This window comes from Epinephelus fuscoguttatus, linkage group LG3 (genome assembly GCF_011397635.1).
Source record: "Epinephelus fuscoguttatus linkage group LG3, E.fuscoguttatus.final_Chr_v1".
NCBI lineage: Eukaryota > Metazoa > Chordata > Actinopteri > Perciformes > Serranidae > Epinephelus > Epinephelus fuscoguttatus.
Window position 1 is genome coordinate 45,968,325 of NC_064754.1, and position 16,970 is coordinate 45,985,294.

Genomic DNA, 16,970 nt, shown 5'->3' on the forward strand with positions numbered 1-16,970 from the left:
CGTGTTGAATAATTATTTCCTATAAGCTATATCAAAATGTAGGAGCCCAGTTTTGATGTGGAAGTATCAGATAAATTTAGTATCAAAAACCTGTGTGGAAATGAAGGTGAATAATATAATCAGTGTAATGTAATTAAGATTTTAGTAATGTACTGAAGTAGCCTACAATTTTGAGGTATTTGTACTTTACTTGAGTATTTCCATTTTATGCTACTTTAGTCATCTACCCTACTACTTTTTAGAGGTAAATATTGTACTTTTTACTCCACTACATTTATTTAACTTAAATCACTTGTTAGTTTAATAATATTTTGTATCAATAATCTAAATTTGCAAATAGGTCATAATATATTGTTCTAGGCTAACCCCCAAGCAGTTTGTGGAGTAAATAAAATTAACTCCACGTCTACCAGCTGTAACATTTAAGTGATGAGTACATTTATGCATCAATAATTATAATCCAATAATATAATAGTATGTATTTTTCTGAAATGGGCCATTCTGCATAATAAGTACTTTTACTTTTGGTACTTTTAGTATATTTTGATGCTAACGCTTTTGTACTTTTACTTAAAGGTCCCATATTCTGATCATATTCAGGTTCATTCTTCTATTTTGGGTTTCTACTACAACATGTTTACATACTTTAATGTTCAGAGACCACATTATTTTTCTCATACTGTCTGCTTGAATAAACCTGTAATCATCCTCTGTCAGGCCCAGACTGCACATGGGGAGAACTGGGACTATTCCCGAAGCGCCGGCCTGTGATCGGACTGCTGGCCTGCCTGTCATTTTTTTCCCAACAGGCAGGCCAGGCCAATGCAATCAGAGGCCAGCGCGTGATGCGAGGAGAGGGATGAGGCGTGTGAGGTTGAGCCACTTGTCAGTTGTCAAAAGACAGGACGTGATTGGTTTGTTTCAATATACACCCGCCCCAACAGTCCTACATTGTAAACACAGCCAGCATGGTGAGGAGGGGGTTTGTCAACTCGCATCTTGTGTGTCTGTGTAGGAGCCCACTGGCGCTGAGACGTAAGGGAAAGTGGTCGAGTTAATTTCAATGGATCCCAACTCAAATCTGGGTGAAAAAAAAGAGAAAAGGTGGTGCCGAAAGAGAGAGTGACAAAAAAAGAAAGGCACGCGAGGACGACGGGGCCAAATGCTAAAATTGCCAGATTTATTCAGGGCCCCCATCATGGTAAAAACACACGATGCTTCTGAAAACATGCAGGTCCAGTGACCCCCAGGGGTCCTTGAGGCCAGACTGATGAATGGACCCTATCAGAGAGAGTTAAATTAACACTGAGGATTGGATTTTACAATTACAGTGTAGAAATGTAGGCCCTTGAAATTCAAAAGTTTTGAAGTTAAAATAAGGATTGAGATTTGAAATTCACGGACCTACTAGCCACATTTTCACTACTTTTGAGATGATTTATTTGTGCAACAAATGGGATATAATCATTTCTTTTTCCTATATGAATACAAGGGCAAATCAAGTAAGAAATTCACTGTTATACTGTATAAAGTTTAAACTATAGTGTATGCAAAAAAACTATAATTCTATGTTTGCTATGTAAAGGTGGAGGAAGTGTTGGTACCAGTCCTGCTGATGCTTCAGAAGGAGAGTCCAGTGCAGGGCAATTGGCAGAAGGTACAGAAAAAATGTCTACAGAAGGGCATGTCATTGGTGGTACATAAACTTGAGTTATTTGCATATTCCTTGGGATTACATTACACGAATGCTATTTATTCATTCATTATTATTAATCACCAGCCTGTAACAAGTTGCAGGCACATGAACACCAGGCACTGGCAATTGACATAAATGGCTCTCTCATGTAGTTGTAATAATAGCCTTCTTGGCACTACAGCTTTATTCTATAAAGTGTAAGTGAATTTTCTGTCTGTTGCCTTACTGTTATGTACCCCAGCCCAAACATAAAAGCTACTGTATATTCCACCCTTGGATTTAGGTTGGGGTTCACTAGGGTTCCCCCTCATAGTTGATTAATTGTTTGGTTTGGACATAATTGGCTTCATGGATTATGCTATATTGGATTAGGCTATATTGTACTTTATGAGATAGCTGTGCAATATAGCCTACAATATTGTACTGTATATTGTAGGCTATATTGCACAGATTTGCAAATCTGTACCTATGAGAAATTAAACATATTGACTTTTATCTATAATCAAACGAACTTTTTGACTTTTTCAACTGTCAGTGTGCTTAGCTGGTTGTGTTGTATTTTTTTTGTTCCTGCAGCTGTATGCTTGTTTTGGTTGGTGTGATATCTGATGTTTTGGTTCACTACTTGGAATGTGTTATACGTGTCTGTCTGCACGTGTGTCTGCGTGTGCTTGTAATAAGCTGCAGGCTTGTTAACATAATATATTATAAGACAAACGGCAGTTGATATTCTGCATGACTCTTCTTATGTATAGCTGTAATCTTGGCACTACTTGTTATGTAAAAGCTTTATTCTCGATTAAAACCATTTCCTCGGCACTTCGTAAACATCCATCTATAGCCTACCCATGCATCCTCCCTGGACCCTGTAGTTGTTCCTGGACAAAGTCAATGACACGGTCTAAATCTGCATAGTCCCTCCGTCGGCTAAGCCTGTTGTCCTTAAGTATGCGCAGCAAATAATTCCTGCTGATAACAATCCCATATCTACCTGCAAGAGCAGCAAGAATTTTCACTGTAAGACATTCCGAGATGAAAACAAAACTTGATTAGCTCAGTTCTCTTCATTATATGCTGGCTGTGTGCATCGGAAGTCGTTAGAGATGCATATGAGTTCATAGTAAATGATCTTGTGCGCACAAGATAAAAAAATACCACCTTTTGGGACTTTAGGGGCTCTGTATTTATCCAAGTAAAATATAAAAAATACTTTGTCCACTAGTGAAAATTGTATATAGCCTATATGTAACATTCTGTCTCCATATAAAACACCAGCACGAATACCTTCAACGAGATAAAAACAATTTAACAATATTCATTCACTTTACAATAAAGCATTATAGGAACGCGTGCATCTATGGGGCCATAATGTGTTGTACAAATGCTAAAACGCATTACTTTGAAACAATGACCTGAAGTTACAGCTGACTGCTTGGCGCAGCCTATTGGTTTCACTTTATTGAAACGCGTTTTGTAATTCCTAGACCTCAGGTAAGGCCACCGTACTACGTTGTGTATGACGTCACGAGCAAAAACAGGGACCACAAGCGCTAGCTCAGTTAGATGCTTAGTGCACACGAATTTGCTTTGCTGAACAGTCGTTACCCGCTGAATCCTTAAACACCAGTTTAAATAGATTAATACGCCAGGCTCGACTATGGTTACTATAATTCGTGGCTGTGTACGGTTCGTTGACGGTTTGACGCCCTTAAATGTGCTTAGCATATCAATGCTAACGTTAAGCTAAGGAGTAATATTAGCTGGCCAGGTGACAACTTCAATTGACATGAAGGCAGCTTGTGTCAATAAATAGGTCGCTGTGCGTCGGTAGTCCAGCCCTTTAATGTTAATAAGTGAATGAATAGCTGCTTATTACCTGAAATACCCACAACAACAACAACAACAACAACAACAACAACAAGCGGATGTATAGTTGGATAATGGTGTAACGTTGACGTTACAGCCTAACAACCTGTGGTCGCGTTAGCATTTTAAATCGGACTCCTTCTCCCCCTTTGTTACTTTGATTTTATTTTCACGAACACAAGGAATTCATTTTTAAAACCCGCGGCCCTGACTGACCATCATGTCGGACCTGGACACCCTCATTGTAACTTTCCAGACCCAGCTCTCGGATGTGATGGAGACAGTGGTAAAGACAGCCATGTATGAGGTGACCAGGTTAGTGGAGGACGGATTCCTGGAGGAGGTTCAGCGCAGGAACCAGGAGGTGGAGTCCCTGAGGAGGCAGCTGCAATGGGCAGAGAAAAAATTAAGTGACCAAGGGGGGAGAGAAGGAGGGAAAACTGGGAGGTGTGTGGACTGTGCCAAGGATGATGTTGATCTGTCCAGTAACACTGTAGAAGACAGGCCCAAAGAACAGCGAGATGGTAAGAACAAACAGAAAGATCATTAATATAGCGACACAAACACTCTGTATTATGTTCTGCTACTTGAGCACTATTTTTTTCCAGACATTTTGGGGGTCTGTGGAGTGAAACAAGAGGGTGACTCTGTGGAAAAGTGGGCTATAAGTCGCACACAAGAATACATACCAGAGTCAACTCAGACAGCAGACAATCCCACATCCACTCACAGCCCAGAGAGGGAATCACAGGAATGTCTCAGAGCAGAGGTACTCTCAGTGTTGTTGTGAGAGGCTGTATGCATATTTTTTTCCTAATAGGAACATTCTGCACAGAGCATTCAACTAATAAATCAAAATGTAACCATATTCTCTGATGTCTTCTCTGTGATATTCAGACACCAGAAGATGATGTAATGTCAGCGTTGAGTGTCAAGGAAGAAGTGAATAAGCTGTCTTTTTCTTCTGTGCACTGGAGTGATACCCTCGATGGTGAGTATTGTGTCAACAAGGTCCATTGTTTCATTGTTTTCTCTACATATTAAGTTTGGGAAAAAATATATCTTTATCTCTCTCTGTCTTTATATATGTATATATGCATTCTGGATAGAGACCTCAGATGTTGTACCTGGAATCTGCTGGAGCCACTCTCCCCGTTTGTGTGTCACAGCCCTGAGTGCTCCGATTACTACTGGCACCACTGTTGCCTTTAGTACCCATTTCTTTTCTAGCTCCTCTTTCAGCCCTTGGTACTTTTCAAGGTTCTCGTGATTCTTCTTTCTTATGTTGCTGTTGCACATGACAACCCACACCAGGAAGTCAACAAAAGCACATGGCAACTTCACCCTTGTCTAGATAAGGATCTCATAATTACAAGATCTTATGTCATTATTATGAGATAAGTTGTCAGTTTTTTTTTTTTAATGTCAGTGAATGCATTGCGCTTCCGTAAAAATATACAACATTTCTTATTTTCTGTAATAAATGCAATTAGTTTATCAATCCTTTGAAACAGGCTGATTAAAAAATAAAATAAAATCAGTGAAAATAAAATACTTACTTTTCAGGCTCTGGACAAGGAGTGTCTCGATAATCCAAAATAGACGATAACCGTGATATTTAAAATTATACAACAGTTAGTTCCGATCGAGTAATTTGATTGGACGAGAGGCATTCCGTGAGTGCTGATATAGAGTATAACATCACTGGGACTTGTAACAGTAAAATCACTCCGCTCACAGGTGTTATAAATATAAATACAACCGTTAATTAACCAACTGTCACACTCGCTACATTGACGCATACGGGCACTATAGCGTTACACCAAGAAGATGGATATTTTCCCCAAAATTACATTTGAATTAAATTATGAGTGGTCGTCAGGAGAGGACGAGGAAAAGGAAAGCCAGGACTCTTCTGTGCAGACCTCCAGGTGTGTTTGTGTAACATCAGCTGACCTGGACAAACTGGAGAGGAGCAAAAATTAAGCGAACACGGTCAGGAATTATCAATGATCATCTGATGAGGTACTGATGAGGATGAGGGAGAGTGGAAGCTGAATCCCGCCGTGCCGACATCCAGGTTTGCCAACGTTTCATCAGCCGAACTGGACGAAGTTACACAGCTGCAGATCAATGTAAATACAAAGTAGGCTAGCTTGTGAGTTCCTGGCGTGTATGCTGTGTTGCCTGGCAACAGACTGGGGGAGCTTTTTTTTTTTTTTTTTGCAGAGCTACGTAACATACTTAAATAATTTATTTCATCACCTTTTGTTAACATTTCCTTACTCAGCATTGCTGTTTAAGCTGTTGTTGAACTGTTGTATAAAAGCAATATCACACTCGAGGTCGTGACGTTGTACTGTATATCGTCATGGCTGTGACTAGGTTGGCCTCGTGCCTACGAACAAATCACAGCCGTGACGATACACAGTGCAACATCACTCCCTCTTGTGGGATTTTGCTTAAATGAAATACTGATATTATGTTAATACACATATGATAACATTGTATAAATAATTCAGCACTTAAATTGTTTCCGTTTCTTTAAGTTCTCACTTTGTGTCCCTCCCTTAACACTCCCTTTTTTACTATCCATTAAAGGGATAGTCCAGATTTTTTGAAGTGGATTCGTATGGTTTACTTGTCTATAGTTAGTGGACTACCTACAGTAGATGTCAGTTGGCACGCTCTCAGTTTGGAGAAGCAGGCTGGAGTCCAACACAGAAGCTAAGCAATGTACAAAAAGGAACGGGGTCATCAACAAAATGTATTTTTTAGCGTAAGTATATTCTATATTGAGAGTATTTTCACTACTTTAGTTTTCCGTCAGACAGCCTGTACTGATGGAAAAGCTGCTAACTGCTTCAGTTCCTCATCTGTGCTCTCATCAAAGCCACCAGACAACACTGACAGAAACAGTCATTTTAGTTTGCTGAACATGGGAGCTGCTGGTCTACCACTGCTTTGATCAGTTAGTTAGTTTGTATTATTGTGTGACCTCAGTGAATCCAAATTGACACTTTTAAACAACAAGTGACACAGTAACACAAAATAACTGCTTGAGGCAGTGGTAGACCAGCAGCTCCTGTGTTCAGGGATGTTAAGTCACAGTTTTTCTCAATGGAGTCTGAAATTTGAGAGAGCCATATCAGCTTCAGTTTCCATTTAGAAATTACTGTCTGACATTAAGATGAAGCAGTGAAAATATTCTAAATATAGCATACACTTAAATGGATATTGATTTTTATTTATTTATTTTTTTTTCTCTTAAGGTGGCTAAAATACATTTTATTGCTGACCCCTCTACAGCAGTACATTGTTTAGCTTCCATGTTGAACTCCAGCCTAATTGTCCAAACTGGGGGCGTGCTGACTGACATCTTCTGTATGTACTATACTGTTTATGGAGTAGTATCACATACAACCCTTATTTCAAAAAATCTTAACTATGCCTCTAAGTGTAAATTATATTTTTGTATGTTTTTGTACAGTTATGGTTTCATGTAATTCATTTGCCAAAACAGAGACAAAAGGCACAGTAAACAAAGTTAAAGGTGAATTTGACTGATAGCATTATTTTTATGCCTCTGCACTGGCGATAACTGTGGCCAGAGGAATTAGGTTTTCAGGTCGTCCGTCCGTCCGTCCGTCCGTCACATTCATGTGACTGCGATATCCCAAGAACACCTTGAGGGAATTTCTTAAAGCAGCTGTGCAGAACTTTATGTTTTTGTTGATTATAGTGCCCCCTTTGGTCAAAGCGGTATGACACCCACAGCCTGGTGGTGTAAAATTCCGACTGCAGCCGGCAGTTACCACATGCATTTGTTTTGGAGAGCGAGAGGAAAATCATAAATGTTCTGGTGTAGCTCTGAATTTCTTATAAACTGAGGAAAACTGCCTGCTGTATATTTGTGTTCATGGTCACAGTCACAGGTAATTTTGTGGCGTTTGTTGTAACGTTACTAGACAAAAGCGGTTCACATCAGCTAACGTTACATTTAGCTTGCTTATAACCAGGGCTGCCCTTGACCAAATTGGGGCCCTAAGTGAAATTTTATTTGGAGGCCCCCCAATTATTATTATTATTATCATTATTATTATCATTTTTATTATTATTATTATTATGTACAGACTACAGTCCTAAGAAAACATACTAATTCAGGATCAAACAGACTGATATTTCAAACTTTACATTCAAGTTTAGTTCCCTCTGTCAACAAATGCATCAGTTACACATTCATTTCATCAGTATTTCTGTCTCCTCAAAAGCTGACTGTTATGAATTAAATTCACCAACAGATGGCGACATTTACCTCCATAAAAATAGTCCAAAACTTATATTAACAACATAAATTCAAAATATATATATATATAAGTCATATAAGTCATATATCAATATATATGACCACCAACTGGTCATTTTACCACTCCTTTTCATCAGAGGTGAATGCATAGGGCGTTAACAAGACATTCAATAAATGTTAATCAGGGCCGCTGGGGGAAAAAAAAAAAATCCAGTCTAGACAGAGACTGGAGACAGAGATTCCTATCTAATGAGTAGCAGTTCAGGTGTTTGTGCCACAAAGTTTTATTTCAACACACCCACCTTCAAGTGAAGCACGAGCTTCCTCTTGTTTTGCCTTTCTACGCACAGCGTGTTTAGGCAGGGGCGGCCCTGCTTATGACTTCGATGTTGTCATACAGTATATTTAAGTGAAACAACGTCTAACAAGTCGCGGTATATTCTCTAAATAAAAACAAAAATTACATACCTGTCGATTAGGAAAAGGGCCAACTCGGGATCAGTTTTAAAACCTTTCAGATCTCTCAGCTCTCTCCACTTGGTGAATGCCCGACCAAGGTTTACATGCGTTTGGGCTCGAGCCCGATCGCTGTCCCGTTTAGCCTTCTTCTGTTCTTGTGTTCTTTTTCTTTAAGATGATGCTCCTTCTTTATCCGCCATGACATCGAAAGTACAACCAAGTCCTTATAGATACATCTGGTAAAACTGTTATGTGTTCAGCAATCCCCGTTGCGTACAGCTCACTCGAAGAACACTCTCTTTAAACACGGCTCCTTCTTCTTCTGTGGTTTAATGGCTGCGGGCCGCTGCGGGCGTACAGACTTAATTCCGCCTCCGGGTGCCATATTCTGGTTTGCTGACTTCCACTGTGTCCGACCCGACCGAGGCTACGCTAGATAGCCATATAGAGAAAGGCCTTTTTGTCGCTGTTGGGTTCAAATAAATATGCAGATCTTCAAGGGGGGGTGATACGAACTCCGCACAGCTGCTTTAAAATTTGGTGCAAATGTCCACTTGAACTCAACAATGAACTGATTAGATTTTGGTAGTCAAAAGTCACTGTGACCTCGTCTGTCTCATTCTCGTGAATGCAGTATCTCAATTACACCTTAAGGGAACTTCTCCAACTATGACACAAATGTCCAATCGGAGTGAAGAATAAACTGATTAGAATTTGTTGGTCAAAGGTCAGCGTGACCTCACAAAACATGTTTTTGGCTATACCTCAAGAATTCATACGCTAATTGTGACGAAACTTCACACAAATGTCTAATAGTATAAAATAATGAAGTGATGACATTTTCTATCCAAAAGGTCAAAGGTCAGCTTCACTGTGACATTGTTATGTTTTGCATAAAACTTTTCTGGCCATTACTTAACGCCTTATCTTAGGAACAGGAGGGGAGAAATTTGGTCAGTTACTGAATTGGTGACACTTACCTTAAAATTGTGCTGATTGTGTAGATCTTTTGTGCTTCCAGGAGAAGATGTGCGTGAAGCATCCATGTTTTCACAGACAAGGATATAAACTGTAAGAGAAACAGTAAGAGAAACACAGACATACTGTACAACCACAGGGCAACAATTCTGTTTTTTTTTTTTTTTAATCTTTAGATATTGCAATAATATGGTTATTGGGAACTCTTGTGGCCACAATAACCAAACCAAAATCTGATATCATGTCAGCCCTACTTTGGACCAAAAATACAGCAACCAACTTGCTACTCTGGTAACAGTTTGCCAGTGGAAAAAGGCAGCTGAATTCATTGATATAACCCCTGTTTCCGTTCATTGTGTAGGTAAAGCAGTACCTGAATCTCACAGTGCTGCTGAGATGACTGAAGCACAACCAAATCGGGCTCAAGAGAACCGTGAGGAATTACTGAGGGATGTTATTAAGCAAGACCCACAGATCTCTGCTGCATATGTCTTTCCTGAAGACCAGAAGGAAACACACATGGCCACAGATCCATCTTTAGAGGGGGACAGTGGTTGGGCTGGCCTGACCGTCACAACAGCTGGATTGCTGCAGAATCACTGCCTTGCAACAGAAAAGGACTGCGATCCATCCAAAACTAGAGGTCCTCTGAGGCAAACAGAACACGAGCTGTGTAACTCTGTCACAGCAGATGTTGATGTTCTGGTTACTCCAAGTAGAGATCACATTTCATCCTCAGCGTCCTCACAGGCAAGACTGCAAAACAGTGATGCGCTGGGTGTGACCATCAAGCAGGAAGTGATTGTCGATTCTGATGGGTGTGTGGAAAACCTGCCTAAAGAAAAGAAAATAACAAAGTCTGCGATGGCATTTTTGTCATGTTCAGTTAAACAGCACAGGTTGAGTTCAGAAGCACTCAAGCAGAATCACATTTCCCACAAAGCCACTGTACAGGAGGTTATGAAGCTGCATTCCAAAGTTGGTACAGGTCTCAGACTGCAAGCTGCTATACAGCACCTCCACCGACCAATGAAAAAGCCCTCTCACACACTTTCCAACAGTACCACCACAACACTGTCTGTAGCTCACTCTCAGGTTGTACATTTAAATCCCCTTAACAGAACTCCGCCCACATCTAAAGCCGCGCCACCCCCTCCACTCTCAATCCAGCGAGCTCACCTGGGAGACAGACAAACCACAGCACATCACCGAACCAGTGCTCCATGGGTCAGCATCAAATCCCATCAGTCTGCAAACTCTCATCACACAGGCCCCTTACCCCACCCAGACTCTCCCCCTCTTGCTGGCCCCAGGCATCTCCTGCGCTGTGGCCAGTGTGGGAAGTGCTTTCCCCACCCCAGCAACCTGAAGGCCCACCTGCAGACCCACACAGGTGAGCGGCCTTTCTGCTGCTCCCTCTGTGGTCGCAGCTTCACCAAGCTGAGCAACCTCAAGGCCCACCGACGGGTCCACACTGGAGAGAGACCGTACTGCTGCTTGGCTTGTGGCAAACGCTTCACCCAAAAATGTAACCTGAAACGCCACCAGAGGATCCATCTGGATGTATGATGATGGACAACTTGTGATAAAAGGACAAGTTTGGTGTGTTTGTTTCGTGTTGATTAGGATGCTACAGTGTCTTCCTTTGCAATGTTTGAAATTGCAAAAATTGTTTCTTGTGTACTCGTCTCTCAAAGTGATTGTCCCGAGTAATTTTTTGCATTCTAGAAAGATTCATCCAGTACCTTGTTGTAGTTATTAAAGGATGAAAAGAAGTGTATTGTGAATCATGCACAGAGATAGGTCAATTGTCAATTGGTCAATAAACATTTATTCTGTTAATACAAGTCAAATTATTCATGCCTTTGAGGAAAATCACACTCGCTGTCTCTGACTATGGATCAGGGCATGTATTTATCAGCCTGCTGAGAGTCACTTTAGACTGATGAAAGATACAAGTAAAAAGTCTTTACTTCTGCTGAAACTCACAAACCCACTTAAAGGGGAACTTCACCCATTTTTTAAAAATGTATACATCTTTTCCTGTGGTTTAAGACAAAAAATATGAGTGGAAGTGAACAACTCTCTCCAAAACCCCAAAACTAGAGTGCTGAAACTCAAATCTGTGTATGTGACATTAGTGAAAATGTAATTATTGAGTTAGTCTGATTAAAACCAGACTTTTTTTGTGTGTAATGCAGTGATAACAGAGTAAGTGAAAACAGTTGTAAAGACATATAAACAGTAAGGAAAGAAGATACAAAAAGTGATAAAGAGACCTACAATAAAAATAAGAGCAACTAAATACATCAGAACAAAATAAAACAATATAAAGCAAACAAGGAGTAGAGCACAGGCTGAAACTGATTGGTATACAGGTGAAAACAAGTATAATGCAAAACTGTATGAAAAGGTGTGTGTGTGCGTGTCTTTGTGTAGGAGTATTCGATGAGTTGATTTTTCCAGAGTGTGATGGAGATTCTGTTCCTTGTTTACCAATTCATGAGGATAGTTTTCTTGGTGATGGTTAGGGCAATGGAGAGTATTCTGCTGGATGTATTGTTGAGGTTTATGGTGGATATGTTGCCAAAGTTTGGGCTGCTGCACAGACAATAAATGAACGATGTTATAGGACAGTGGTTCCCAACTGGTCCAGCCACAAGGTCCAGATTTCTCCTTAAATCATTCGTTCAAGGTCCACACAGTTTAATATATTCGGTGTCATACTTGCATTTGGCCATGTTGTCAAGCTAGTTTGTCAAGAAGCCGTCCACTACTCACTCACTTTACAGCAGGAACACCACTTCAAAATAGAAGGCCTTTGCCGTACATTCCCTGTACTTTAAAAGAAAGTGTGTTTTTTCGAAACTTGACACATTTGTGAATCACATGCGGTCCATTCAGAATGAACCCACGACCCACCAGTTGGGAACCACTATTATAGGTAACAGTGAGAGCACCCAGAGGATTGTTCAGAGTATATGGGTACATTTCTTTGTTTTACAACTGAGAACATTATAATATAATTAAGCTCATTTGGGTATAAAACAAGAAAAACATTCTGTGGGTCCATTAAATCAATCTCCTATTTATTGTCTATGGAGCAGCTCAAGACTTTATACCCTGTGACATCACAAGCTTGAGACCTGAGGCTCGCACATAGTTTCCCCATTGAGTAGAGCTCTGGAGGTCTCTAAAGTTGGTTCAGAGTAGATTTATTTTATCTTTGTGTATTTATATCTGATAAATAAATTAGAATGCTGTGAATTGCTAATTGCCACTGTACATATTAAGGATAAAAAATGTGATTTTAAAACCAAAACAAATACACAGCTTATTTAACAGGTAAACCACATGACAAAAAACAACAACAAAAAAGAAAACACACCTGCAATAGTCAATGATTGGCTCTTCTTACTCTGAGCGAAGCCGACATGTGGTTCATCTTGTTAGCTCATAAGGGTTGCCCTTACACTTAACTGTGTGTAGGGGGAAGTAGCTTTATACATGTGTTTTATTCTTCACACTCAGCAAAGAACTGTTTTACTCCTGACTTGTCTCTTAACTGTAATTTTCAAAACTTTGGAAAATACAAGCCCAGGTCATGTAAATCTAGAATTCACCACAAAACATAACTTGAAGGCAGTTTTGCCTCCAGCTGAAGGTCTGTGTGGTTTGCTGTAAGACTGGTGTAAACTGAACCTTTTGAAGAATTGACAGCATGCAGATGATGCTTCATGAGTGATGGCTCAATTTATATTCTGACTGAGAAAAATAATTGTTGACTAACCCTCCAAGACCTGCTGGGCCGCCGGCGATCCCGGCCAACATTCCTGTGTTTCAGACACTGTAGAGGGCTGAGTTTTAAAGCTACAGTGATGATACTGGTATCATATGAAACTCAAAGTCCTGAAGACATGTCATGCTAGCTTCTCAGACAGTGGGCAATTTAACACTCCACTACGCAGAACGCAGGGTTACTCGTGGTCCCTAAAGTCTCCAAAAGTAGATCAGGAGCCAGAGCCTTTAGCTATCAGGCTCCTCTCCTGTGGAATCATCTTCCTGTTACGGTCCGGGAGGCAGACACCGTCTCCACATTTAAGACTAGACTTAAGACTTTCCTCTTTGATAAAGCTTATAGTTAGGGCTGGCTCAGGCTTGCCCTGTACCAGCCCTTAGTTAGGCTGACTTAGGCCTAGTCTGCCGGAGGACCCCTCTATAATACACCGGGCCCCTTCTCTCCTTCTCTCTCTCTCTCTCTCTCTCTCTCTCTCTCTCTCGTATCCTATTACTGCATCTAGCTAACTCGGCCATTCTGGATGTCACTAACTCGGCTTCTTCTCCGGAGCCTTTGTGCTCCACTGTCTCTCAGATTAACTCATACCGCAGCAGTGCCTGGACAGCGTGACGTGTGTGGTTGTGCTGCTGCCGTGGTCCCGCCAGATGCCTCCTGCTGCTGCTGCCATCATTAGTCATTAGTCATACTTCTTCTGTTATTATACACATATGATTATTGTCACACATGTATACTGCCAGGTATTAATACATACTTTCAACATATTGTACCGCAGTAGCCAGAACTATAACTATAATATTATTACTTTCATTAATGTTGTTGTAAGCTACTGTCATTACCTGCATCTCTCTCTCTCTCTCTCTCTCTGTCTCATTGTGTCATATGGATTACTGTTAATTTATTATGCTGATCTGTTCTGTACGACATCTATTGCACGTCTGTCCGTCCTGGAAGAGGGATCCCTCCTCAGTTGCTCTTCCTGAGGTTTCTACCGTTTTTTTCCCTGTTAAAGGGTTTTTTTGGGGGAGTTTTTCCTTATCCGCTGCGAGGGTCTTAAGGACAGAGGGATGTCGTATGCTGTAAAGCCCTGTGAGGCAAATTGTGATTTGTGATATTGGGCTTTATAAATAAAATTGATTGATTGATTGATTGATGCTAGGCTAAGTGTTGGTGAGGGAAAATCTGGCATGGCCATTAGGGGTCCCTTGACCTCTTACCTCAAGATATCTGAAAGAAAATAGGTTCTATTGGTTCCCAGGAGTCTCTCCGTTACAGTCATGCCCACTTTATGCTGGTGCCATGCAGTTTTTTTTGCATGTAGTACAAATGTGTCATTTTTGCCTATTTTTAAAATATTTCTGCATACCGGGATGCATAAACAGTCTTTGAATTGCATAAATTGGGTCTGACTGAAAAGCTGAGACTCCAGCAGATTCAATGAGCCCAGTTTTGTTCATGTGTGATAATGTCAGTCCCCATAGCAGCTATTTTATTGCAGACATTTTTTAAATGGACAACACTGTACAAAATAACCTATAGTAACCTCTAGGATAATCACAGCCATTAAACTTCATAGCTACAAACTAGAGACCTTGCACATTCAGCGGATGTTTGGCTTTCATAGGTATATTCACAATAACAGGGTTTGTCAGCAGTTTCCAGAACAGAAGTGCTTGTCATCCAATTGCCAAAAAATGCAGGTCTTACAGATATCTCCAAATGTCAAAAGATGGATTTTACTGTGGTGTTCGTCAAGATCAATTCTGAAGGGGAAAACATACTTAAATTTAGCAACAAATCTGTGTAACAAATTATATTAAACCAAAAATTGCTGTGACAATTTATGAGACATAATACACTCTAAATCTTAAAAATTTCAATAGGCCCGCACCAAAACAAAATGTTTATGACAGTATCAGTCATGACTAGAAAAGGTTGACACAGTGCTGAACTGCATCTCAAAGTAACCTTCAGGGGGTATTCCATCAACGTAGCTAAGCTGTCCACGCTAAAGTGTAATCTTAGAGGCCGTTTACACGTTGCCGGCTATTTTCATAAACGGACATTTCACCGTCTCCGTTTTCAAAAAGATCTTCGTTTACACTTACCCGTGTATATATACACAAGAGCACGCCAAACCTGTAGGTGGCAGTGTAACAAGAAGCTCAAGCCTTCCATGTATCCATTGTCACCATAGCAACATAGGTCGCACTTTTGACACAGGCGCAAGTTCCAGCTCATACTGTGACGTCAGCTGCCTATAACTCCGTTTATCTCAGTTTATCTCAGTTTACATGCAAATGCGCAACCGGAGTTTTCCAAAATCTCCACTCTGGCCGGAGTTTTTAGAAAGACTCGTTTTCAGCGGAGAAATCTCCGTTTGCGTGTAAACGAAGGGCACAAATGAAGGAAGATGTCTCAGTTTATCAAAATCACCGTGTACCGTTTACACGGCCTAAGAGGCCTCTAAGAGGCCGTTTACACGTACACGGTGATTTTGATAAACTGAGACATCTTCCTTCGTTTGTGCCCTTCGTTTACACGCAAACGGAGATTTCTCCTCTGAAAAAGAGTCTTTCTAAAAACTCCGGCCGAGATTTTGGAAAACTCCGGTTGCACGTTTGCATGTAAACTGAGATAAACGGAGTTTTGTGATGCAGGCTGCAAAATCTGATGCAGAGGGGGAGGGAATATCACCTACTTGGCGGAGGTCTGCACTCTCTGAGTGCTTTTATAGTTATAGTTTTGTTTTTATTAGTTTGATTTTGACTTTATTGTTGTAAGTGTTTTTTTAATAACCTTATTTTTCTTACATTTTAATTTGTTTTTTAATAGTTAATGTTTTTTTGATTAATTATGTTATATTTTATGATCTAGCCTACATATTATTTTATCATTTCATGACAGTTGTGAGTGTGTAAAAGCACTGGCAGAACTGTCTTTTAGGTGTCTATTGAACATTTTTTGATCATAGATGGAGCTGATCCTCACCTTAATCCTATTACAGACCAGAATTGCCTGGCAGCATAAATTACCATGGTTACTGGCTGGGATTCAGGTTAACCACCTTGATGGAACGGAGTTGTGGCTCAGGCTGATGGAACAGAAACTGGAATTTAGCTTGATGTATCAGGTTTAGCCAGAACCCTGGTTTCCATGGTTAATGATGTGAGGCTAATCTTAGCCACTTTGATGGAACAGAACTCTGGCTCACATTAGCCAGACTTGGTCATTTAAACCTGGATTTGCATTTAGCCTGCTTGATGAAATACCTCCCAGGTTCCAGCATTCAGGCGATGTATATCACTTCTATATGGCATCTACTGTTGACCTGCTTTCCCCATATAGATCCCCTGTCCCCCAGACAAAGACACAATTTAGTCTATGTGGGTCTCAGAGGGTTAAATACAACTCTTTTAGCAAAGTAACAAAAGCTTCTCCAAAAATACCTCACTGTCAAGTTTTACAGCAATATTGCTGTACCTTAATTGACCACTTGGTGTCAGCCTTTCACCTAACTGTGCAAAGACCAGGACCAGAGCAGATTGTCAGATGACATTTGTCCCTTTTGTCTGGATGCAAGTGTATTAATAGAAGAGAGAATAGACTACTCTAAAGAAAACCCTTCTATTTTAATAACAATTCATGGTGTCAAGTGTCTGTAGACACTGTTTTTGTCTATCTGTGTGCCCAAGCCTGCGTGTGTGTGTGTGTGTGTGTGTGTGTGTGCATTACATATCTCATGTTCAGGATTAAGCTTGATGTGTTGTATCTGTAGTTAGAGTAAGAGCAGCACTGTGCAGGTGGTATAACCGATAACATTTTAATCTTATTTTCAAGGTGAGGAAAAAGCTAGCAGAGGCTAAACC

General features: G+C 40.5%; 1 protein-coding gene across 1 annotated transcript; it reads left to right on the top strand.

Moving 5' to 3' along the window:
* Window positions 1-2,947: 2,947 nt before the first annotated feature.
* Window positions 2,948-14,638, top strand: si:ch73-109d9.3 (uncharacterized). The gene is made up of 4 exons (XM_049572852.1): window positions 2,948-4,086; window positions 4,171-4,331; window positions 4,460-4,553; window positions 9,667-14,638. The coding sequence occupies exons 1-4, from the start codon at window positions 3,783-3,785 to the stop codon at window positions 10,872-10,874; spliced, it is 1,767 nt and encodes a 588-aa protein (XP_049428809.1). The 5' UTR covers window positions 2,948-3,782; the 3' UTR covers window positions 10,875-14,638.
* The last annotated feature ends 2,332 nt before the right edge of the window (window positions 14,639-16,970 follow it).

Excerpts from the sequence above, each read along its gene's own strand:
- si:ch73-109d9.3 (XM_049572852.1), top strand. The coding sequence starts at position 3,783 with ATGTCGGACCTGGACACCCTCATTGTAACTTTCCAGACCCAGCTCTCG. Across the intron at positions 4,087-4,170 it reads GCCCAAAGAACAGCGAGATG|ACATTTTGGGGGTCTGTGGA; the intron begins GTAAGAACAAAC and ends ATTTTTTTCCAG. Across the intron at positions 4,554-9,666 it reads CTGGAGTGATACCCTCGATG|GTAAAGCAGTACCTGAATCT; the intron begins GTGAGTATTGTG and ends TTCATTGTGTAG.